Here is a 26,338-nt window from a genome sequence, read left to right on the forward strand (position 1 = left end):
GTGAATGCTCAGCGGGTGGCCCAGGGGGTGCTGGAGGTGCTGTGGGGAGGGCTCCGGGGGCACTGCCAGTGCATGACTTCGGTGGTCTCCATGGCAAACTCAGCTTTATTCATGAGCTGGGAGAGTAAGGGGTAGGGTGGTCTCCTTGGATCACTATGGACATTTCCACATCCCCTATTGGAATCTTCTGGTCTGGAAAGAAAGTCCCTGCATGCAGCTCTCTGTACAGGCCACTGTTCCTGAAGATGCATCATGCACCTTCCCTGGTTACCCTGCATTCATGTCAGTGAAATGACCCCAGTGATTTATGAGTGCCTGCAGTGCTGTAAAGCCCTTTCTGTTGATGTGCTCCGTTGCAAGATGGTCTGGGGCCAGAATTGGGATGTGTGCCCCATCTATCGCCTCACTGCAGTTAAGGAATCCCATTGCCTCAAAGCCATCCACTGTTTTCCTCACATAGCCCAGAGTCACAGTCCTTTGTAGCAGAAAATGATTAACGGCCCTGAACACTTGCATCACCGCAACTCCCCCAGTGGACTCACTTCTCCACCATTAGACCAACTCTCATTCTGGTGTCCTTGCACCACAGGTCAGGGGCAAACGCCACATAGAGTTCAAGGAAGGTGGCTTCGCACATACAAAAGTTCTGCAGCCACTGCTCATCATCCCATACCTGCATCACAATCTGATCCCACCACTCAGTGCTTGTTTCCCAAGCCCAATAGTGATGGTCCACCGTGTGCAGCTGCTCCATGAATGCCAACCATTGTTTCTTTCCATGGTACACAGCAGGGCAGGCACCGTTGATTCCTGTTCAGATTCGCAGCTCATGAAATACTGCAGGATCAGCTGCATTGTGTTCATAACACTCATCATAGGACTGGAGAGCAGTGCAAGATCCATGCTTTTGGGTAGAGATAGCAGGCACAAAGTTTACAGGGGCAGTTGAAAAATGGCACAAAACACAGAGGCTCTTGGAATTATGGGACAGATAAAACTGCATCATGGGGCGGTGATCCTGCCCCCATGATGCACTGTGATCCATTCCTAGAACTCCTAGTGGGGGAAGGTGGCGATTTCCACGGTGGGATAGCTACCCATGGTGCACTGCTCTCTCCGTCAGTGCAAGGTCACCAACTGTGGACGCACTCCGCCAACACAAGGAGTGTTGTGTGAACATGCATAAGTGATATGATTACAGTGGTTTATGATCGTTGATGTAACTTAAGTCAATTTAACTCTGTAGTGTAGACATGGCTTTGAACTGAACTAATTGAATAAACTGAAATGAAGAAAATATTCTCTGCACTTGCAGAAGAGACTACTGCTGTCAAAAGCTGGTTTAGCACTTCAACAAACTCTGGTTCTAGGTGCTTAGCTAGTGACTTCCATCAGTTTAATGGTTTGACTTTCTTTAAAATTTTGGCAGCAAACATATGCTATTTGATGTGATGAAGTGGGGAATTTTTAATATTATTTTTGAGGCCTACATTTGCTTCAGTTTCCCCCTACTCTTTGCATTGCAACCCAGTTGTGGGGGTGGGGGGCAGGTTTGCTCTCAAGGCAGACTAAGACTTTGTCTACACTGGCAACTGAATGACAAAACTTTTGTCATCCAGAGGTCTGAATAAAACACCCCTGCCCCCCTGAAAGACAAAAGTTTTGCCAACGAAAAGTGCCGGTGTGAACAGCGCTTTGTCGGCAGGAGTGCTCACTTGCCAACAAAGCTACTGCTGCTAGTTGGGCGGTGGAAGATTTTTGTCAGTGGGAGAGCTCTCTCCTCCTGACAAACAGCGGCTACACTGCGTGGCTTTTGGCAGCACAGCTGTGTCGCTAAACAGTGCATAGTGTAGACAAAGTCTAAGAGACCTAGATGTGTGTGTCACTTCCCTGTCTGGTTGGAATTAATAGAATAAATAAAACTGGCTGAAACCGATTAACAAGGGGTCCAGAGAGACAATGCAGGCTCTAATGACTCATTGATTGACATGCTCAGCAGGGAAGCTGAGCAGGGACACCAATTTGAGAAAAAGGGCCTGAGAGGTGTGAAGGTGGGGGAATAAAGTGTGAGCTCTGGAAGAAGCGGGAGCTCTCTCACCTGGAAACCGACTAAGGCTATGTCTACACTAGAGAGCGTACAGTGGCGCAGCTATCATAATGCAGCTGCACCACTGTAAGATCTCTCATGTAGCTGCTCTATGCCAAGAGCTCTCCTGTCGACATTATTAAACAACCACCAATGAGCAGCAGTAGCTATGTCGGCAGGAGAAGCTGTGTACACTGCCACTTATGCCAGTGTCACTATGTCGCTCAGGGGTGTGGGTTTTTCACACTCCTGAGCGACATAAATTTTGCCGACATAAGTGTTAGTGTAGACATGGCCTAAGGAAGAAAGTCAGAGAGACACAGAGGCCTGGTCTACACTAGGTAATTAGGTCACTATAACTACGTTGCTCAGGGATGTGAAAAATCCACACTCCTGAGCAATGCAGTTAATAAACCGACCCAACCCCCAGTGTAGACAGCACTAAGATGACAGGATAATTCTCCCTTCAACTTAGCTATTGCCTCTCAAGGAGGTGGGGTACCTACGCCTTCAGGAGGCCTCTTGTTGGCATATGTAATGCCTTCACTGAAGCACTACAGCTGTGCCACAGCGTTTTAAGTGTAGAGAAGCCTAGAGCCTGAAAATAAGTTCATTACAACTTGGTTGGTGAATTGTGGCTTGACCAGAACGGTCTGTGCTTAACCTTTATTACTCTAGGCTAACCTAAGGAATTCCACTGCTGTGTTCCACTTGACCAGTAAGTCCTACTGTTTTGAAAATGATGTTTGGGTTGTCGCTGCAAATACTGCCTGGGGACCATTAGTCCCTGAAGAATGTACAAGTCTCTACCAGGAGATTCTCTCAGTTGGACTTGCTGAGGAGAGCTGATGATGTGAAGCAGGAGCGTTTGAGCCCAGTAGCTCAATGTAGGCGGCAGTGAGGCTGTGTGGCCTACCCTGAAGTAACAGTGAGATCCCTTGGCAGTCTGGCACACTAAAAGGGTTCCTCCAAAAGACTGTTCCAATGCTGGGGCATAGCACAGATCCTGTGGCTCTGACACACATGAATATTCACTTTTTGTGTTTAATTTAAATGATTGTGATAGATTATAATAAGTTTAGGCCTTAACATAGGTTGTCAGAATTTAAAATTTCATTTTCAATAGCCTGATTTTTAAAAGAGAAATGTATTTAATTTAAATTAAAAATAAAATGAAAAAATCTCATTGATTTTAAAAAAAAATTTTTTTTTAAATCCACCTTCAGCCCCTGTCATTATGAACTCCCTTAATGAAAAAGAACTAGATTAATACTCCTTTTGGAGAGTCGGTGCCACTTCTAACTTGGCCCAGGAATAGCTTCAGAGCTGCACAAACAAAAGACTCTGCAATGGTACTTAGATTTTTTTAAGGCTAGATGAGACCATGATGGTGATCTAGTCTGATTGCCTGCAGAACCCCGGCATAGAATTTCACCCAGTGATTGCTGTATCAATTTTAATGTGTGGGTGAACTGGAGCATATTTGTTAACACAACATTGAGTTTAATCCTCCATTATAAACTATGTTTTGGTGCCAGTTCAGGATTCAAACCACAATGTCTCACTGCAATAAAACTTCCTAACCCTGGGGCTAGCCGTACTTCCTTATGCAATAGCTGGTTTGGGGATTTTGTTTGAGTGTATCACGGTTTTCTTTTCTCTAGCATTCAAATCACATGGATGCTTTACAATAGCTGTTGCAATGATATACACTTTAAAAGACCCAGATCTGGGATTGGAGGAACACAGTGAACTAATATACAGGGGGTTGGTGAATCATTCAATTGACTTCCTGTATTTTCAAATAGCAGCTATGGGTAGGTTTGAATTGAGGACTACACCTGCATTACTTAAAATAAATTTTCTAATAATCATGGGCAGACGTCAGTATGGAAGACTATTTTCCCTTTGAAACATTTCCCCAGGGTGAGGGTGAAACAGAAATCGTAGGCAATTCTGAAGAAACCAGAATGAGACCACATTTTTGAGTCATCTTAAAACAAAAGCTTTTCAAAAGCACAAAGACCTGTTCCTTAATGATAGTTATTGAATCTGGGAAACAATGACATGTTCTGTTTCAGAATATTCTGTGACTTCAATAGAGAACAATAAAACTACCATGAGATGTCACTATAACCTAAACAATTAAGTGAGGATGCTGAAACTAATGCAGCATAGATTTTCAATCATGTGCAGTGACTTTGTAGAAATTATTTTATCCAACTACTGTGCCTTGTTTGTGTGGCTGAAAAAGGCCATGTTTTAAAATGTCATAGGAGAAAGAATGTGTGTATATTTATACAGAAAATATCAATCTGAATTTGAAAACTATTTTGATCTGTTACCTTGTCACTTTTCACCCTAACCTAACATGCAGGTCTAGTGTCTTGTGAGGAACTGCCAAACAGATATAACTTAGATAGTCACACAGAAGGTATGTCTACAATGCATACTACTTTTGGCAGCATGTAGAGGAGTACATACATGGGTAGCCACCCTACCATAGTTATAAATAGCAGCCTAGAAGGTGAGGCACAGTTTAGATGAGTATAGTAAAGACATGCCTGAAGCCTGTGGGTACGTACCCGTGTATATACCCTACACTGCTTTGTACTCCCTCAAGCAGTGCCTCTCCATCTACACTGCTACTTTTAGCAGGGCAGTGTCTCGTCTGCCTCCCCGCTCCAGGAGCCTTTTCCCACTGTGGGAAAGACTTCAGCAGCAGAGAGAGGCTCTGGGAGGGGGGAGCTATTGAAGGCTTTCCCCACTGCCTCACCCTACCAGAGCCCTTCACTGACGTATGTAGTTACACACTGCAGTGTGGATGCATTTTGCTTTTCACTGGTTCATGTAGCTAAACATACTCTATATGCTGCCACCACTGCTAGTGTGCAGTGTAGACATAGCCAGACACTCAGATTCTAGTGTGCTGTGGGTCTAAATTTTCAAGAGTAATTTAATGATTTTGGATATTGAACTTGCCAGACTTTAAAGGTGGCTTGATTTTTCAGAAGTGTTGAGTAGCCACCTTCTGAAAATGAGTCTCTTTTTTAATGTGTCTCAGATTGGACAACTCAAAAATTGAGGAACTATGAATCTCATCACTTGAAAATGTAGGCCATGTTTCTTCATATACTGTAGAGGTAATTTGCTTGCCTCCTTTTTAGCTGTTTTACAGTATTTGCTCAGTATATTTGATTGTAAGGTCTTAACACTGCTATAAAACAACAAAGAATATGTCTTTCTGGCATACATGTTTAGCATCTGTAAATGTGATTGTAAGTTATCTGCCTTTAGAAACAGGATAGGGAGCTTTTTTATTTTTGAGGAAGTTGAAGTATTCTATGTAATAGCATCCACATACCTTTGGAAGAGTACCTTTGGAGATACTTACTAAAAACATCTCACACATCAGCATATAAGATGCAAGGAACTTAGCATTACATTAGTAGCTTCAGGTAGGTTAAATATTCAATATCCTATTTATTATATATTTGTAGTTATTAATTTATTGTTAGTATCATGGCACTTTCTGTTTTTCCTTGGATAACTATGGCTGAATCTCTGATATTTGTGATCTGGTCAGGAAGCAGATGCTAGAGCCTAGGGGTGAAATCTTAGGGGCTGGGATTTGATCCAAAATTGTGACTTGGGTTGAACCCATGCAGGAAGCGTTGGTCAAGTTGTAAAAATAAAAGATCTAGATTCTGATCTCAGTTACTAGAGTAACCTAGAGATCAGAATCCCAGTTAAAATCCACCTTCAGATATTGAGCATTTGTTCCAAGAGAACAGACTTTGTAGATTCATAGATTTCAAAGACAGAAGAAACCATCTTGATCACCTTGTCTCAGCTGCATAACAGTGACCCTAGAATTTCACCCAGTGATTTTTGCATCAAGCTCAATAACTTCTGAATCCGTTGTGTACGTGATTATTTATCAATGTTGTGATTGCACATAAAGGGCCCGCAACTGAGATAGGGGCCCTTAGCATGTTGGGTGCTGTACAGACACATAGTAAGAAACTGTTCCTGCCCCAAAGAGCTTACAATGTAATAATAAATATAGTTAGCACATAAATAGAGCTTTACATCTTCAAAAGGCTAAAACAAACAAACTAGCCCTCATAATTCTTCTCTACCTCAGAGGAGTTCTATCTCCATATTCTAGCTGGGGAAACTGAGTGCAGGTCTACACTACAGCGGGGATTGATGCGCGCATCGATCCACCAGGTCTATTTAGCGGGTTTAATAAAGACCCACCAAATCGACTGCAGATCGCTCTCCTGTTGACCCCTGTACTCTACCCCCGATGAGAAGAGTAAGGTAAGTCAACAGGAGATTTTCTTCCGTCGACCCCGCGGTAACTCGACCTAAGGTACGTCAACTCCAGCTACGTTATTCACGTAGCTGGAGTTGCGTAGCGTAGGTCGACTTACCACGGTAGTGTAGACATAGCCTGAGATACAAACTGTGATCCTAATCTCTAATGTCCAAGAACAATATTACTGTTATTTCTGGTTGTTTTGCTTGTGTTACAATGGCTGTTTTGCTGATGCAAGCTCCAAAAGGCAGAGACTAAGATATGGTTTGTGATGTTAGAAATATTTTCACTTAGGCTTGACTTTCAAAACTCAGAAGTAGTGGGGCAGGCTACTTGACTAATGAGTGTCTCGTATCATGCTACCTTTATGAACAGCTTCTAATGCAGTAGGTCTGAATATGTGCTCTTTCTCATGTGATGTCCCCCTCCCCTCAGGATTTCATTTAATGTCTTTACTCCTGTTCTCTCTCTTGAAGGCATACTAGTGAGTTCTGCTGTTGAGCTGTGAGATTTCTCCCTTGGAATTGATGGTTGCCATTTCTAAGAATTTCCTTTAAGTACGTGGTTTGAGAAGAAAAATAAGGCTCTCCCATTCATATCCAAAAGGATTCTCTAGTGGGTTTTAATTCCCCATCATCTACAAGGCAAAGGAAAGAACCCACTTAGTCATGCTCTACACCTGGGGGATGACTAACCAATTGTCTCCTGGCCAGAGGATGTGCAGCTAAACCTTATAAGTCGACCGAGGGAGCTAAGTGGGGGGAGATAAGAGGAGACAGATGTCTCTCGCAGAGAGAAGCTCGGGAATAGGGTTTAATAGGCTGGATACAATGGAGAAAGAACACTACAGCAGCAAGTTAGGCTCCTGTAGGGGAAGCCCAGAGGTAGGGCCAGTAAGGGAACTTTAGTGAAGCCTGAGAAGGGCAGAAGGTCTATTAGTTTGACGATTAACTTGGACTTTCATTAAGGATTTGTTTGTGCTATGCCCATGTGGGGAACGGATAAAGCACACGACCAATGTGGTTGCAAGCTGAACTCTGAATCTGTTTATTACAAGCTTTCTTTTATAGTCTTTCTAAACATTACACAACACAATTAGGCTACAATCACCCATCCACCGATTGGACAAGAAGGAGAATCATGTGCTCACCACATGTATAGCCACACACCGATTGGTTCAATTGTTCCTTACATAAGGCCTCATCTTATATAACCACCAGGGGGCCTTACATAAGGCCTCATCTTATATAACCACCAGGGGGCCTTACATAAGGCCTCATCTTATATAACCACCAGGGGGCCTTACATAAGGCCATGATTTATTGCCAGGCAAGTGTCCCATCGTGACCCTTACCCTCTCATGGAACTTTACATCCCCACACCTCCCCCCTTTTTCTTAAATAAGGAAGTACAGCATTATTAGGTGTCTAGGCTGTGACAAACAATAAGTGCAGGTCTGGTGTCACTACTGGATAAGCCTCGGGCGCAAATTTCCCATCTATATGGGCTTCCCTAATAAGTTCGTGCCAACGCCTTACGGGGTCCGGGGGGCCCGAGCCGCCCGGGATATAGTTCGAAGAGTATGCCGGAGGCTTCGGGGCAAACGGGTTGGTGAATTAACTGGTAGATGAGAAACTGTATATGGTCATCTGTTAGCTTCTGGCACTTTACAATGTTATTCAAGTCAGCACCCATTAAATTTGTTACAAGATACACTTCATAAGTTGCTGGTATAACAAAAACCCGCGTCTTTGTCCCCATTTCAGTAAACGGGACAAAGCGTCAGAGGGAAGCTTCTCTCCCTTTTTTTTTCAGCGATGCATAATAAAATCATGCACCGTCTCCTCCTCTGCAGACAAAGCAGAGCCCATTTTGTGGAATGCAGCCGCTCACCTGTGAGCTCACGAACGTCTCTCTCGGACGACCAGGAGCCGGTATCCTCCGGTACCTCCTGCCGCGGCTGCCATCGAATGCAGCCGCTCACCTGTGAGCTCACGAACGTCTCTCTCGGACGACCAGGAGCCGGTATCCTCCGGTACCTCCTGCCGCGGCTGCCACCTCCGCCTTTTCTCACCGAACGCTTCAGTCGGCTGTGTTTGCATACGTGATAGGAGAATTTGGACAGTCCTTATTTGCATCCCCAATTTCTTTAGTTTCCATGGCTGCATCCTCACTTTTTTCAGTTTCTGTGGCTGCAGATGTTTTTATATATTTCATTCTTTTTGTTCTGGTGTAAGGTTCTTCTGCATGTTTACATTTTTGTTTCTTTATATGTGTTTGTTTTTCTTCTTCATTATGATTACCATTTCCATTTATTTCCACCCGAGCTGTATTATTCCTCTCATGCTTTTTCTTCTTCTTTTTCCTCTTTGCATTATTGCTTTTGGAAGTTTCCTCATTTTCATCTTCAGTACCTTCCTTTTCTTTCTTAGGCTTTAATCGGCTGCCTTGATGTCCAAGCCGAATCACGTCGGGGTCACCATTTGTGGGGAGCGGATGAAGCACACGACCAATGTGGTTGCAAGCTGACTCCAACTCTGTTTATTACAAGCTTTCTTTTTATAGTCTTTCTTAACATTACATAACATAATTAGGCTATAATTACACATCTACCGATTGGACAAGAAGGAGAATCATGTGCTCACCACATGTATAGCCCCACACCGATTGGTTCAATTGTTCCTTACATAAGGCCTCATCTTATATAACCACCAGGGGGCCTTACATAAGGCCTCATCTTATATAACCACCAGGGGCCTTACATAAGGCCTCATCTTATATAACCACCAGGGGGGCTTACATAAGGCCTTATCTTATATAACCACCAGGGGGCCTTACATAAGGCCATGATTTATTGCCAGGCAAGTGTCCCATCGTGACCCTTACCCTCTCATGGAACTTTACATCCCCACATGCCCAGATGGGTTTTAGACTTTTATGTGACTTGATCGGAGGAGGGCCAAACCATAGAACACCCACAGGAGGAATTGGGAGAGGATGCAGGCTGAGAGAGATCATTGCAGGCCAAGGAACTGGCCACCATGGGTGAAGAGATGAAGTCCCTCACAATAGTGCATCCAGGCAGAAAGGGGCACCTAGAGGTGAGGACTCATGCTTACAGATGCAACTGGTCAGAAGCCCAAGATCAACTATTTCCTCCTTTCCCCTGACTTAGTCTGCCAGGAAAATGCAGTGTTGCCAACTCTCAAAATTGTACTTTGAGTCTTGCAGTGTTTGATGTCTTCAGAAGCAGGGGCTTTAGGTAAAACAAGCAGTTTCATTAGAATCCCAGCTTTCACGTAAAAAAAAAAAAAAAAAAAGAAAGCGGGGGTGGGTTCTGGCCAGCCTGGTTACTGAGAAAAGCTTGAAAATATGCCCTGAATACCTCCAAAGGCTCAAAAACCAAAAGACAAACAAAATAACAGTTAAAAAAACCCTCATGAATTTTAGGCCAACCTAATGAATCCTTGGGACCTAACTCATGATTTTTTAATGTTTCTGGTTGGCAATACTGGAAAAACAATAAATATAGAAATTTGAATCAGTGAAATTTTCTTGCTTTCTGTGTTGTTTTTTTTTATTTCATTTTTCCTTCTGTGTTTTTTCTTCTTTTTTCCAAATCATTTTTTCTTCTGTTGTTTATCATTCTTTCATTTTTTTTCTACCTTTTCTCTGCCTGCTCCCCCTCAAGTCTTTCACGTTTTGCTGTGTTTCCCACTGTTTGACATTTTCCTTCCACGGAGCCCTGAGGGCTGCCTCTCTTCTGAGCAGATGTGGAGCTGTGCTCCTGAGTGCTCCGGCTGAGTAAAGTATGTAGCAGTACGGTGTGCTGCAAAAAGTGTAGGTGCGTCATCCCTTAGGAGTAGCTCTCCTGACTCAAAAGGTGCTATTTTTATGTAGGAACTTCCCAAGCAAGAACCTCAGCTTAAGGTTCAAGACACTCATTTCCCTCTGTGTGTGTGCAAACTCCCTCATTCTCATGTGTATGCTGTACCGTGTATAGGCCATCGGTACTCCCTCAAAGGGGCCGCAGAGCGATCCAACAAGCAGCCATCTCACTGCAGGTACCAGTGATGTCACCACATGCTTGGTCACAGAATTCAGATAAAAACAATCAAATATCAAACAAAGTTAAGTTATTTTGTTCTTAATTTAAATGTTCATGTTACAATGTGAATAATACTTAGCACTCAGACAGAGCTTTCCATTGGAGGCCCTCAAAACCTTTTATATATTGTGACAGACCCAGACCAGTGGGGTACAGGAGTCTGGTAGAGGGCAAATATACTGGTCACTGGATGAGTAGTTTTCTGTTCCCTGAGTGACCAGAGCAGGGGCTGCACTAGAGTAATCAGGAACCTGCTAGAACCAGTTAAGGCAGGCAGGCTAATTAGGACACCTGGAGCCAATTAAGAAGAAGCTGCTAGAATCAATTAAGGCAGGCTAATCAGGGCACCTGGGTTTTAAAAGGAGCTCACTTCAGTTTGTGGTGCGAGTGTGAGGAGCTGGGAGCAAGAGGCGCAAGGACCTGAGAGTGAGAGGGTGTGCTGCTGGAGGACTGAGGAGCACAAGCATTATCAAACACCAGGAGAAAGGTCCTGTGGTGAGAATAAGGAAGGTGTTTGGAGGAGGCCATGGGGAAGTAGCCCAGGGAGTTGTAGCTGTCATGCAGCTGTTACAGGAGGCACTATAGACAGCTGCAGTCCACAGGGCCCTGGGCTGGAACCCGGAGTAGAGGGCGGGCCTGGGTTCCTCCCAATTGACCTGGACTGTGGGTTCTTCCAGAGGGGAAGGCCTCTGGGCTGTTCCCCAACCCACATGGTGAATCTCTGAGGCAAGAAAATCCGCCAATAAGCGCAGGACCCACCAAGATAGAGGAGGAACTTTGTCACAATATATTAAAAAGACTCATCACACCCTATGAAGTGGATTAGTATTATCTCCATTTTACTGATGGAGAAACAGAGGCACAGAAAAGTTGAAGTAACTTTTGCACAGTCTCATTGTGAGTCAGCGTCAGCGCTTGGGTTGATATTACAATTAAGTATTTATAAAATGCTAGAACTTTGTATATTTTACAGAGATAAAAAAGTACCTGCCTTCAAGATAATATAAACTACAGCAGACAAACATAGAAAGTGAAAATAACAAAGGATGTCAATGGAATTGCACCTACCTACACATAGCTCCACTGAAGTTAATGGAAAAACTCCCATTGAGCTCAATGGGGCCAGGATTCCACCTGTGGTCTGAATTTGATTGGATTTTTTTTTTTTAAATTAGTGCCCTCAGTGTGAAGAATTTTCCAGTCCTTTCAATGGACACACTTCCCCTCCCACCCCAACAAATACGATAGCAAAGTAGCCAGCCTCTAGGTAAGTATTGCATAAGAATGGCCATAGTGGGTCAGACCAATGGTTCATCTAGCCCAGTATTCTGTCTTCCCACAGTCACCAATGCCAAATGCTTCAGAAGGAATGAACAGAACAGGGCAATTATAGAGTGATTCATCCCCTGTCATCCACTCCTAGCTTCTGTCAGTCAGAGGCTAGGGACACCCAGAGCATGGGGTTACAACCCTGACTGTCTTGGCTAATAGCCATTGATGAACCTATCTTCACAAACTTATCTAATTCTTTTTTGAACCCAGTTATACTTGTGGCCTTCACAACATCCCCTGGCGATGAATTCCAAAAGTTGACTATGCATTGTGTGAAGTAGTACTTCCTTCTGGTTGTTTTAAACCTGCTGCCTATTAATTTTATTGGGGGACCCTTGGTTCTTGTCTTATGTGAATGGGTAAATAACACGTCCTTATTCATTTTCTCCGCACTATTCATGATTTTATAGACCTCTATCATATCCCCCCTTAGTCATCTCTTTTCTAAGCTGAACAGTCTGTCTTTTTAATGTCTCCTCAAATAGAAGCTGTTCCATGCCCCTTATCAATTTTGTTGCCCTTCTTTGTACTTTTTCCAATTCTAGTAAATCTTTGAGATGGGGCAGCCAGAACTGCATACTGTAGTCAAGATGTGAGCGTACTATGGCTTTATATAGCGGCATTATGGTTTTTTTGTCTTATCTATTCCTTTCCTAATGGTTTCTAACATTCTGTTTACTTTTTTGACTGCCATCGCACATTGGGCAGATGTTTTCAGAGAGCTATACATGATGACTCCAAAATCTCTTTCCTAAGTGGTAACAGCTAATTTAGACCCCATCATTTTTTATGTATAGTTGGGATTATGTTTTCTAATGTGCATTTGTTACAGTCTGTATCCCTATACTCACCCTTTTAATAAAACTATCATGGATTTTGCACAAAGTATGTCTTGTGAGTAGTGCCCTACCAAATTCACAGTCCATTTTGGTCAATTTCACGGTCATAGGATTTTAAAAATTGTAAATTTCATGATTTCAGCTATTTAAATCTGAAATTTCATGGTGTTGTAATTGTAAGGGTCCTGACCCAAAAATGAGTTGTGGGGGTGGTCACAGGGTTATTGTAGGGGAGGTTGCAGTATTGCTGCCCTTGCTTCTGTGCTGCTGCTGGCGGCAGTGCTGCCTTCAGAGCTGGGCATCTGGAAAGCGGTAGCTGCTGGCCAGGTGCCCACCTCTGAAGGCAGAGCCGCTGCCAGCAGCAGCGCAGAAGTAAGGATAGGACAGTATGGTATTGAAACCCTTACTTCTGCGCTGCTGCCTGCAGAGCTGGCCCTCAGTCAGCAGCCACCACTCTTTGGCCGCCCAGCACAGAAGGCAGCAGTGCAGAAGTAAAGGTAGCATGGTATGGTATGGTATTGCCACCCTTACTTCTGTGCTGCTGCTGGCGGGGCGCTGCCTTCAGATCTGGGCACCCTGCCAACAGCTGCCGCTCTCTGGCAACCCAGCTCTGAAGGCAGCACAGAAGTAAGGATGGCAATACTGCTACCCCCCTAAAAATAACCTTGTGACCCCCTGCAACTCCCTTTTGGGTCAGGACCCTCAATTTGAGAAATGCTGGTCTCTCCTGTGAAATCTGTATAGTATAGGGTAAAAGCACACAAAAGACCAGATTTCATTGTCCGTGACACATTTTCCATGGCTATGAATTTGGTAGGCCCTACTTTTGAGGTATCCTTTGAAAACAAATAATTTGCCGATATTTGTTATCCTGATAAAATGTGTGGCAACATTGTATGTAAAGTGATAAGATTTTACTGTATGACACTGAGATATATTCAAAGTTTAGAAAAGCTGTTTTCTAAAAGACAAACTGATGCCTCAGCCAGGTGTCAACAAAATCCAATGGACTATCACCTGATTAAGCGGACATTCTTTGGCAGGAAAAAGGGTGTGAGTGATTGTTTACATCTTGGCAAAAAAGCAGTTGGAAGTTCCCATCTCCCCTGACTTTGTCTCCTGAACCCCAGCTGGAGATGATTCTCAAAGAAGAGGAAAAGGATCAAAATGAGGAACAGCGGCCCCAAATCATCTCTACTCACCGTGTCAACAACACGTGAAGGACAAAGGAAGCATCATTAGATTGGGGGAAGATCCTGGCTGAAAGGATTCCAGACAGTAAGACTACTAGACCATGTGGTGAGAGAAACTTTGCTTTGAATTTGCTTAGCTTGTTAAATTAGGTGTGTGTTGTATTATACTTTTTATTTCTTTGTAACCAATTCTGACTTTTATGCCTCATTACTTATAATCACTTAAAATCTAACTTTTTGTAGTTAATAAACTTGTTTTATTGGTTTAGATAAACCAATGTGGTTGGGTTGAAGTGTTTGGAAAACTCCATTTGGGATATGAAGATTTGTGCATATTAATGAAATGACAGACTTTATATGAGCTTGTGTTGTCCAGGAGGGTACTGGGCAGTACAAGATGCACATTTCTGGGGGAAGTCTGGGCCTGGGAATTTGCTGGTGTGGCTCTGCAGTATAATTCATAAGTGGCTGGCCATAGCACTCATACAATATAGCTAGGAGTGATTTACATGCTGGAGGCTGTGTGAGAGCAGACCAGGAGTGGTTGCTCTCACAGCGAAGCAGTGTGAGAGGCACCCTAGGTTGGTAAATTGAGGGAACACAGCTGTCCATCAGTCCAGATTGTACCCTGGGAAATGTCACAGCATTACTTGTCAGTTGAAATTCAATGTTGATAAAATCAATCATGTTGCCCAGTCACCCAGTTTTGTGAGATCCCTTTATAACTCATTGCAGTCAGCTTTGGACTTAACTATCTTAAATACTTTTGTATATCTGCACATTTTGCCCCCTCACTGTTTACCCCCTTTTCAGATCCATTATGAATATGGTGAACAGCACTGGTCCCAGCACAGATCTTTGGGGAAAATGCTATTTACCTCTCTCCACTGTGAAAACTGACCATTTATTCCTACTCTTTGTTTCCTATCTTTTAACCAGTTACTGATCCATGAGAGAACCTTCCCTTTTATCCCATGACAGCTTACTTTGCTTAAGAGCCTTTGATGAGGCACCTTGTTAATGGTTTTCTGAAAGTCCAAGTACACTATGTCAACTGGATCACCCTTGTCCATATGTTTGTTGACACTCTCAAAGAATTCTAATAGATTGGTGAAGCATGATTTCCCTTTACAAACAAGGTACAAAGTATGTATACAGCAATGCGGTGTTTCATTATTATTCTCATGCCCAATATTTTTAAGGGGATCCCACCATCCTGAAATCTAATCAATTTTATAAAATGAGTTAAAAGTAATTTCAGTATTAAACCTGATCCTGAATCCCAGTGACAAATTTTGTGGTTTTACAAAGATTCTTGAAAAATGTCTGCAGAAAAAAGTTGAAATTTGGAAGGACCTGCATGGATTTATGCCATGAATTTTAGCTATGGTGGATGTTCATTTGCTGTGTGGTTCTACCTGTAGTTTGTCAATTCAGGGGCTGATTTGCTGCATCCCCTACAGCATAAGAATTTGGAATGTGCTGGGGGCTGGCTGACTACTAGGCCCCTCCTGTATTGCATGTTTGCTGGGGGCTGATTAACTGCATGCTATTCTGAGCCTGGGGTTTCCTGTCATTGCCCTAGAAGCAGGAAAAGAATTATTTAAAGGGCAGAAGGAGACTATAACCAGGAATAGTGAAGCAGTTAGTTCTGCAACAAAAAAGCCTTTCAGCCAACAATCTCTTCTTCCCGAGGCTTTATTTTTTTTAGGTAAAAGATGTCTAATTGATGGCAAAGGAAGCAAATACCTTATATGAATATGAAGGTTAAAAAAGCTCATCTCAAATTACTGACTGGCCTTTTAACAACTGAGTGAGACTCTGTCTTCCAAGAGGCATCTTCTCCACCAACTACGAGAGCAGCTTTTGAGGCATTCCATGACTTGCCTCAGAGATTATGGGTCTTTAGTCATTATTTGGCACCTAGAGGCTTTAACGGAGATCAGGTTCCCATTGTGCTAGTCATTGTACAAAGAGAGAGAGGGGGGGGAGTTCCTGCTCCAAAAAGCTTACCGTCTAAATAGACAAGACAGACGTAGGACAGGAGGGGAAACGGAGGTACAGAGAAGTGAGGTGACTTGCTTAAGGTCATATAGCAGGTCCATGACACAGCTGGGAATTGAAGTTGAACCTGGGTCTCCTGAGTCCCAGCCCATTGCCCTGTCCATTTGACAACACTGCCTTTTGTGCTACTCTTTACACCTGGGCAAGATCTAATCTGGAAGTTGATTCTCTGTCTGCTGATCATCTGATGCGGCATCGACCATCAGTCACAGAGGCTGCTCATTTTACTTTATATCTCAAGGGAGCAGGGGAATCTTGGAAAGTATAAATCCACCTATTTTCCTATTGATTGTGAATTCAAAACCAGGAGTGTTTAGTGTCCCCCCCCTACCCCACCATCACCAGGAAAGCAAAACATGCAGCATCCCAACACCAACTAAAAAGGGGCAACATTCTTGCCTTTGTTTCCACAACCAAAGCTTGACAACTGAGGCATTGCCAAAAGCCAGGCTGTCTCAGGTCACCCCAGCTCAATGCCTGTAGCACGGAGGCATTAGGGGTTTGCCAGGTAGTTGCATTTTTACAAGAGCTTTTGTTTAAAGTCTGAACTCGATGCTAGAAAAGACATGTTGTCATAGCAAAGCCATGCTAAGTGGGACAGGGTCATCTCCCTCACCCTCTTTGTGTTAAAATAAAAACAACAAATTAACCCAATTTACAGCCAATCTTTTATGGCCTGTTCAAAGAGCAGCACTTTAGAACTCTTCTGCATCTGCCTGCCTGAGGCCCTAGTGATATCAATAATAAATGACATGTCTTGGGAAGACATTTCTGAGTCCAGATCAGGCAGGTGCATGTGGGCAGGGGGCTCATATGGACAGGGGGATAAACAGTGACTGGGAACTGTAGCCTGTAATTCCCATCCTGCATCAGAGAGAACTTGTAAATATTTAATAAACTTTGCTTCTTCCCTTTGCTTTGGATGAGATCCTATTAATAAACTTGAGTGGCTTGAGGACAGGTTTTGTGTCCGTTACTATAGCATCACCTTGCATAGGATCTCAGCATGAGAGAGGCAGCGAGAGGAGGGAGGGAGAATGAGACTGAGCAAGTCAGCGTGAGGTGCAGGCAACAGCACCAGGTCCAGGAATACGAACCTCAGCATCTCCAGCTCCTCCAGCTGCAGCCCTTTGGACTAGCCGCCTTCTTGCCAGGTGCCAGCCCCTATAGCACATACACAGTGGAGCTGCAGCAATTGTGCTGCTGAGCCCTTACTTCTTAGATTTCATACTGGAGCTCTGCCTGCCTGACTTTCTTGTTCTGGAGGATCTGCATTGAATTTTCCCTTCTGGGCTACTTTCTAGAGCAACTGGTTGTTGTCCCAGAGATCATCAAGGTGACTAACAGGGACCCCCAAGTCTGAAAACGGCAAATATGACTGCAGCAGTGAATAACTGTTAACCGAAAGGATTTATTTATAAGACCGACAAGATGCCTTTTGAAGGGTTTAGTTCACTGAAAGACAGATTTTTGAAACCAGGGAAGGAAGACGTGAAGACCACTGTTAGTGACTCTCTGGGGAATCTGCAAAGGTAAAATCTGATGGAAATGTCCAAGAAAGATTCATATTTTGTTCTAGTTAAAGAAATTTTAGGGTTATGTTTATTAAAAGGAAAGATGTGAAGAAAAATCTGTTAATAAAAATAGGAGTTAAGGTCGCAGAAAAAAATAGCTGAGCACACATGAGAAGATACAAAAGTTAGCACATAAAATAACGTTACAGCATTGACTCTATATAGACTATAAAGTATGTTATGCTGAACAAGAGTTGAAAGTAAATTATGAAACATTACTCTAGTGTTATGTAGAGCATAAAAAAGGACCACAGTTAAACACAGTTTTAAATATTTAACGGAAGTGATTTCTACTTTTGGCTTGCATGAGAAATGATGATCATTTTGCAAATTACGACATGCAAACTTTATGGATAGATGTTTAAAAAGATTTAGGGTAAAATTTTCAAAAATGCCCAATTGACTTAGAAGCCTAGTGACTTTCAATGAGATTTAGGCTCCTAAATTGCTTAATTACGTCTGAAAATTTTACCCTGGATCAATAACAGAAAAGCCATCCAGTGAAAATCGTGTGTGTGTGTATTTTAGCTAGGGCAAACAGGAGTTTGAAAGAGAGAAAAGAGAATCCGGGGTTTATTAGGGGCAGGAAAAAAAGTTCACCATTTTCACCTTGATTTGGAAGTTTAAAATAAAACAAAAGCTTGAACATTTTTACTTTTGAATAATAATTTTAAAAAAACTATACACACAAAGGAATCAAATTGATAAGTAAAGGAGAAACATGGATATTAGTACAAAATAGTAATATTATCAGTAAAGGCCTCTATCCTGCAAACCTTTATACACATGCTAACTTTAAAGACATGGATAGTTCCATTGACTTCATTATTATGCATAAAATATATAAATAAAAGTGCCAATAACTTCAATGGTGCTACTCACATGCTTAATGTTAATCACATGCTTAAATGTTTGCAAGATCAGGCCACTGTTTGCAATTTAATTTATTTTTAATTTATTTTATTCTATTGGATTTGTATGTGCTTTTACATACAAAGATCAAATGTCTGCTTTTTCTGTTGGGAGTGCTGGTCCAGGTATAATTCTTGGTGCATCTGTGCGTGTCTTCTATTCAGAGAAACGGGGGGGGGGGGGGGAATGAATTCATTTATATATTACACTGTGGTACATATATGCAGAAGAGTGGGAGAGAATGCTTTTTTTTTTTTTTTTAAAGGAGTCACTAATATGAATTCATATATCTCTTGCTATCGTGAGGACTTCTACACCTTGTAAACCCATTGAAGCATACTCAGAGTATTTATTCCCTGCATAGTTTCTCCTTAACTTTTCTCCATTTACAATCTTTTATACAAAGCCAGGCATTTGCTTTTTGACTTGCAAAGTATATAAACAGCGCGCGCACACACACACACACACACACACACACACACACACACACACACACACAGACAGTATGGCTGTACAACTAAATCACAAGTCATTTTGCTGTGAATCCTGCTGGTCCATATGAACAAATGTACTTATGGCTTATAGTCTAACGTTCAGGTGGCATATCCATGTGGCTTGTTGGCAGTACATTTGGTTGCCATGTGGAAAACTCACACAAGCTTTGAATTGTCTTTGTTACCCAAATGTTGCTGAACTCTAACAAGAGATGGCAAACTGGTTCAAATACCCATCAGTAAGAACTGGTCTCAAGCTTTGCCCAAAACCTGTAGTGAGCCAAACCAAGCCATATTTGACAGAGAGAAAAATCTGTTAAACTTTTTCTTTTTAAAGGGTGCCACAGGACCCTCTGTTTCTTGTTAAATGTTCATGTGCTTCTGCCCTTCCCAATTTTAATGCCAAGGGAGAAAGAGGAAATAGAGAAATACAATGCAAGGCTATTCTCACCATGTCTACAACCAGGCCCAAACCAAGAAGCACTGAAAGTTTAATGACAAAGTCTATTCTTGGGATATCTGGAGCCCAAACTAGTTTGTTTATGTTTGAAAAAATTCTGTAAACTATTAAAACATGTAGCTGTTTAGCTTGAAGTTCACCCACTGCTACTTAAAACACAAACTAAAAATATGAACTTTGCTTTTATTATGGTAATTGTGCTGGGCCAAATTCAGCCATGACTTTGTTCCCCATCCAACCACACTGATTTCAACAGTATGTAAATCAGCAGAGAATATTATACATTTTTGAATATTTGGTTGATGACTGATTACAGGTTGCTATTTAGCAACCTGTAAAGAAAATTACGGGCATTGGAAAATATGATGGGTTAAAGGTGTGATATTTTTTTTTAATATAATTGTATAAATGGTATTCTTCTACTTTTCATTCAAATATTTTAAAATGATCCTTGCAATTTAAGATCCATTGACACAAATAATTTCCTCCTGTGTGATCTTATGGAAGCTCAAGTTGCTGTTGGCTTGTTGTCAGATGGACTAACTTTGCTAGAGGTTTTAGAAATTGCTTTAACCCTTCCAAATTAGGATGAGTGTAAAGTGCAATAATAGCACATTCTTGATTAGCCTAATATAATGGGGCACCTGAAATTCATTCAGCTGACTCTGGATTTGGATTAGTGGGGCCAGGAGTCTGCAGGTTTTTCTACATTTCACAGGAAAACAGGCTTTCTCCTGCAAAGCTTCTAAACTCTGCAGATGTATGCGCTTAAGGACTTCAGTGTATTAAATTTTCCATGTAGAAAACTTTATACACTACAGCACAATTTCAGGCCTTATCTACGATGAGGATCTCAGCGATCTTTGACCAGCCACTGGTGTAGCTGCACCCCTAGTTTAGACAACCAAATCTGCTATAGTGCCACTCAGTGTAGTTTACCCCTGCTTGAAATAGGGGTAAGCTGCTGTGGTGCAAATCACAGTTTGCATAGGGTTTGCCTGTCTACACTAAGGTTTTTGCACTGGTGCTGTTATGCCAAGAGTTGGCCATCAATGACTAGAACCTGGGCAAATCCCAAGTGATTGAACAAGACCTCAGAAGTTGTGTTCACCTTTGGATAAATGAGGGTTTTAGTTGATTGATATTTGAATGCTTGAGGTTACACTGAATCTGCTAATTCTTGCTGCCATGATGAAACTGATGAGTGTGTTGAGGATGGTTAATGATGTTAAAGAGGAAGATGTGAGATTTGAATGTTGTGTAATTGTCTCATGTTGCTACAGCCCCCTTGTATTATGTAAAGGTTATTCTGAAATGTATCAATCTGATCTAATTTATTGTAGGTATTTATAATTTTCCCGTCACTATAGCATCTCTGCAATTTTAAATAATTAAAAAATGAAACTGTTTAAATTCTGCTCCCTCCTTTTATGTGATTGCCTATCTTTGCCAAATGTGGTTTAGTTTCTACACCAAAATAAATAAATACAGCGGGGTGAAGGTGCACTTGCTCTAAAAATTATTTTTTTCTTAGTAGTTTTGGGACTTGTTAAAAGTTCATTCAAGCTGTTTAATCAAGTTTTAAGTATGACAAATCTAGAGACTTTGTTCAAGATGAAAGAAAATGACTAGAGAAAGCAGCAAAGGATAAATGAGTACAGTGTCTATGAACACTAAATATTGGAGCTATACTGGCGTTCTGTTTTGAATAGATTTTCAAATATTTAGTGTATGAACTTTAAGATTGGGATACATATATCCTTAAAATTCCCAGGTGGTTTGTGTCCAAAAGTTTAGATGACCATCTACAGGGTAGATGAATGTGTAATAAATCTGAAAGTCTGTGGATAATGCCCCTGAGAAGTACGTACACACACACACACACACACACACACACACACACACACACACACACACACACACTCACTCTACAGGGAACATTTCTGAACATCTGAAAATAATCCTTCATAAATTATGAAAATCAGTCTTTAAGAAGGCTTGTAGGAAAACCCAAGAGACTTTTGTATAGTAAGTCTGACCTATCCTGGCAAATGCATCCCAGCATGCAGCATTAAGCCCTCCTCTGGCTTGGACCCACGTGTAGACCCAGTCGAGAGGAGTGGAAACTTCCCACTGGAAAGGAGATGTGGAGTGTTCTTTGCTTGCTCCTCTCCCCGTATGGGACTACCCACCTATATGGAAGAAGTGAGTGAAGCCTAAGGCCCAAGGCTCTGCATGGGGGGAGGTAGGGCAGAAGACAAAGCAAGATAAGACTGAAGGGGTGAAAGCTTGGCAGTCCCTCAAGAAGAAACATGATCAGATTCAAAGATGAATAATTTACAATGCACAACTGGGAATAGCCTTAAAATCCAGGGGCTGTGGAGAGAGAGAGAGAGAGGTCATGCATGCCAGGTGGCCATAAATGTGTTTTAAACAAAGCCCTATTTTAAATTATTGTTGTAACCACCATTTTGTTTCTGAATTTTAGGAAGTACCAGTGTAAAAAGGGCTAGCAAGTGTGCGAGGCCATGCCTTGTGGAAATATACCCATCCATGCTTGATGTCCAAATGTTCATTCTCATATTTTATTTTTCAGAACTTAATACCAAAAAGAAAAAAAATAATGTGAAGGGCAAAGAAATGGAGTGATATATGGGATGATCATGGACAGTATGAGCACAGGTGGAACAACGTCCTACAGCACACTCTTCAAATTAAACTAAACAAAATAAGGCATTGCATGTATTCTGAAGCATCTTGCAATATGCCTCAGGTGTAAGGCATACACATATTTTTAAATTGGGCTACTGTGCTATAAGGGAGTTCTGAATATTCGACCTATATCATCTAAGGGCCCAGTCGGGCTCTCATTAAAGTCCATAGTAAAAGTGGAAGCAATACTGGGCCCAAGGTCCTAGTTTTCCTGGTTCACTAAGCACTACTTTTAACACCAAGTCTCAGGTCAGAGGAATGTTTTCATGTGCATTGTCAGTCAGCTGAAAATATATAGATGTGAACAGATGTTTCAGCTTTGCACAATAATCTCATCTAGGCCAGCTGCCCAAAATGCTGCTGTTACTTAAAATCTTACCTCTTCCAAGAAAGTAGAGCGAGAGGCAGGCAAAAGAAAATTAAAGAACAGTTCTTTGAAATATTTACTTTATTGATCAATAACTTCTGACTTAGATTGTCAAAGGAAGATAATTACATACTTTGGCTTACTAATTACATATTTTGCTGTGATGTAAAAGTAGTTATTAGTAAGTCAGTCTTAATTTAACCTTTTCGCTTTCTATGGTTGTTTGCTTTTGGCATTTCACTCAGCTTGGACAATGAAACCAGACTAATCAATTTCACTTTTACATACAATTCCCCCAAAGGAAAAAAGTAATTAAAACCAGTTGCTTAAGGGGCAAACCAATCCACACAAACCCTTAAAAGCAAGAAACTGTCCATTGAATGTGTCCTCCTAGAATATATATTAATTTGCACACATTACTTTCACTGACAAACTCTGATCCTTTGTCTAGAAGTCCTAAACAACTCTAACATTTACACAGCCTACATTCTTTGTGATAGCACTATAAAACAAATTTTTAACTCCAACCTTATCAAGATCTCTTAGAAATCCATGCAATGGTGGACATTATGATGTGGGGAAGTCTGAGGCTGGAGTTAAAATTTTGTGTTACAGTGAGAACATGAGACATACAGTGTGTGATGATGCATCATTGCAAAGGGTAGAGACTTCAGAGTTTTTAAATGAAATCTCATGTTTGAAAGGATATGGTAAAATCAATAGGAAACCGCTAAATCTATTATTTTTGGATTATGGATTTGCAGTCTTTTGCGTGGGACACTCCCTGCTGGTTAGGGAGGGATGGTAGCTTAAAGTTACAGTGGTCAGGAGGATGTTATGCTTAAGACTTTACAGCTCTCCCAGGATGCTTCATCTAGCTACAGGTAGATCAGCTGGAGACAGCTCACCTGCATGTGCTCCGGCAAGATTTCTCTGTATCTGATTTCAGTGTGGTAAAGGAATAGAATCAATCAGTACTGTTAAAGCTATGGTGCTGTTAAAGCTTTGGCAGGACTGAAGGCTCAAAAGGGGCCTTGAATTTCTTCCAAGATTTAAATATGTGTTGTCTCTAGAACAGCTTCTCTGCCACACACCCAGCTAAGAGACGCTATGGAGGTTCCACCGACAGACAGCTATATTTGAATGCTGAGTGTTGAAAAAGCAACTTCATATTGTTTACATAAGTGACAAAACCATTTCTTTTACATGAGCCCCAAAAAATCAGGAAACAAACTCATAATTTAAATACAAAATATGTAAGATCTGCTATGGCTTTGTTCAGGAATCTCAACTTTTTAAAACTCTGAATTCTACTCTTGTGTCTATTGAAAGCAGCGTGTGTGTGTGTGGGGGGGGGGGAACGCCTACTTCTGATGAGCAAGTTTAGAAATGAGTATTTAAAAAAATGTAGCAGTTAAGTTGAAGTTGCCTTGTGCCAGCAGGATGGCCCTCAGCACAGTTTTGTGTGTGAAATTATTTCTGTTTTAATTGTATCCCATAATTACAGAGGTTATTTGGACTGTGAGTAAACATTTCTGACAAGCCCCTAAAGGCTACGGAATGGTGTAAATTAGCCATTTCATAAGCAAGCAGACCAACATCACTGTGACATCTTATCTGAGAATTATGTGAATATCAAATACTTTTTTTTACTGTTTTATATGAACGAACATCAGCCAAAGGTGAGTGTGGCTATACAGCAGGAGATGTTAACAAGGGCAAATAGAAGAGTGATGTACTGCAAATATGCTACAGGCTGGTACCTGGAAGAAGGAAATAACTAGCTCTTATCAGAAAGAGTTAAACCATTTCATAACCTTGCAAAGCAGTTCAGTCTTCCTCTGAGTTTATAAGTAATTCTGCTTATCATTTCACAGTGGTAAAATCCTTCAATAGTAACTCCTCAGCAGATGCAAAGAGAGTCATATTCTGAGTCTCATTTCAGAGCCGATTTCCAGGTGACAAAATAACATAAAATGAAAGGCTTTGTAATGCAAGTGCTGTCTAAGGGCTCAAGGCTTCATTGGATTAAGCACATGCTTAAGTGTATGAGTTGGCTATTGACTTCAATGTGGATATTCATATGTTCAAAGTTAATTATGCATTTAAGTGTTTTGATGGATTGAGGCCTAAGGCCCAAATCCACCATTTTAAAGCAACGAATAAAAAGTTAATGTTGGGAAAGGAAAAATTGAGCTTATGTACAGAGAGTGCACTTAAAGTTCATTCTCCTCTTAATGTTACTAGCAGTTCTACCAGCGATATTCTTATAGATTGGGCATGATGAATATGAGATGCATGACTACAGAAAAATGAACTTGCTGTTGAAAAGACAAGTACTAGACTGTTATGCAAGTTGGTTTTGCAATTTTTTAGTTTGGCTAAAAATGAAAATTCTTGCTTAGCTAGATTTTAAGATTCAATTTTGCTATGTATAGTTTTATGTTGGGTGAATAGCAAGAAGTGCGGAGCTCTGATGAATCCCCCAAAGTAAAGATGCTTTTCCAAAACTTATTCACACCTCTTCGGTCTGCAAACTTTGGTTGGAAATCTCACACTAACAGTATTTTTTTTTTTCAATATTTCTAAAAATTCCTGCTTCTGGTTGGATTGGAAAGCAACGTCCTATATAACAGCATTGTCTAAATGTAAGAGATTTGACGCACTTATGCTAGGGTCAGGAGTATTATCTGAAATAGGAGAGTGCTTTGAAAGGAATAATGCTAACAATAGTTAATGTAAATACAATCATGAGCCAAATGAGGTTTGGTTTTAAAGATGTTTCTTTTATCAATAGTTTAAGCTGAACAGAAAATGCTCTCTTGTCTTAATGATTTCTGATAGGTGGGTGGCTTAGGGTAGTGCTTCCCAGCAATGGAGGACAGGCCGCCTTGGGGAAGAGAGGAAGGCTTAGTCATGGGGCTCAGGATGTAGGAGAAGAGCAAAGGAAGTGGAGAAAGCTGAATAACCCCAAATCAGCTCCAACTCTCATTGCAAATGTGCTCACGTGATGATAGTTGAAGCAGCAGTTGGCTCCTTGAAAGTCACTCAGCTTCCTTCCCTACTTCCACAATGACCCCTAAAGCAACCAGCCACAGGAACAGTTTGCATGTAGAGAACTAGTCTCTCACTGGCCCAAGGGAGCACATAGAGTCTGGCCCCATGCAGCCTCCAACCCAGATAGCATGTTGCCTTCTAGTGAATGGGGATCCAGAAGGGAGAGACAAAGCAACCGAGCAGAAGAAGAGTAATTAGAATGCACATGCACACAACACACACACAAATGTAAAAGATGCAAAGGAAAAAGAAAGGACTAAAGGCCAGGACACAGAAAATGAGATTGCAGGAATGGTGCCAGGGCATAGTGTGAGGAAGCACAGCAGAGGGAGGCACATCTGCCAATCATTCCAGCACAATGGGGGCTCCTCCAGGAGAAGGCTGGGAACCACTGGGTTTAAGGAGATTTTTAAGTGGGCTGTAGAAGTGGACCTGTCACCACTCGCAAACTGGGTCAAATCCAACCCAGGACAGTAAATTGTTACTATTTAGTGGTGATTTATTGCCCAATGTAAATTAAATTTCAATCTGGTTGCAGTGGACAGGTGTGTACATCACAAAATTTATCGCCACAACAGGCAATCTCAGCGGAGAGGCTAGGTCCAGGAGATTAAATTATTTTCTTACCCTTCAAAGCACGCTCAAGGCATGATATAGGAACAGTGTGGGGAAGTTTGCACTGTCACTGCAGCCACTGGATCTTTTGTGTGGATAAACAGAGGGCTTGGGATCTCCAGGCTGCCAGTTTGACACTTTTCACCAGCACTGAGTTCACAGGAAGTGGGGAAAAATATCCCCCACAAGTTACTATTCTTT

General features: G+C 41.7%; 1 protein-coding gene across 1 annotated transcript in view; it reads left to right on the top strand.

The window, feature by feature from the left end:
• Positions 1–17,377: 17,377 nt before the first annotated feature.
• Positions 17,378–26,338, top strand: part of SLC17A8 (solute carrier family 17 member 8) — a 47,752-nt gene continuing 38,791 nt past the window's right edge. Inside the window, exon 1 of the mRNA XM_065414664.1 lies at positions 17,378–17,478. Within this exon, the coding sequence (XP_065270736.1) occupies positions 17,378–17,478 (101 nt within the window). The remainder of the gene's footprint in view (positions 17,479–26,338) is intronic.

Source organism: Emys orbicularis, chromosome 1 (genome assembly GCF_028017835.1).
Source record: "Emys orbicularis isolate rEmyOrb1 chromosome 1, rEmyOrb1.hap1, whole genome shotgun sequence".
Taxonomy (NCBI): Eukaryota; Metazoa; Chordata; order Testudines; family Emydidae; genus Emys; species Emys orbicularis.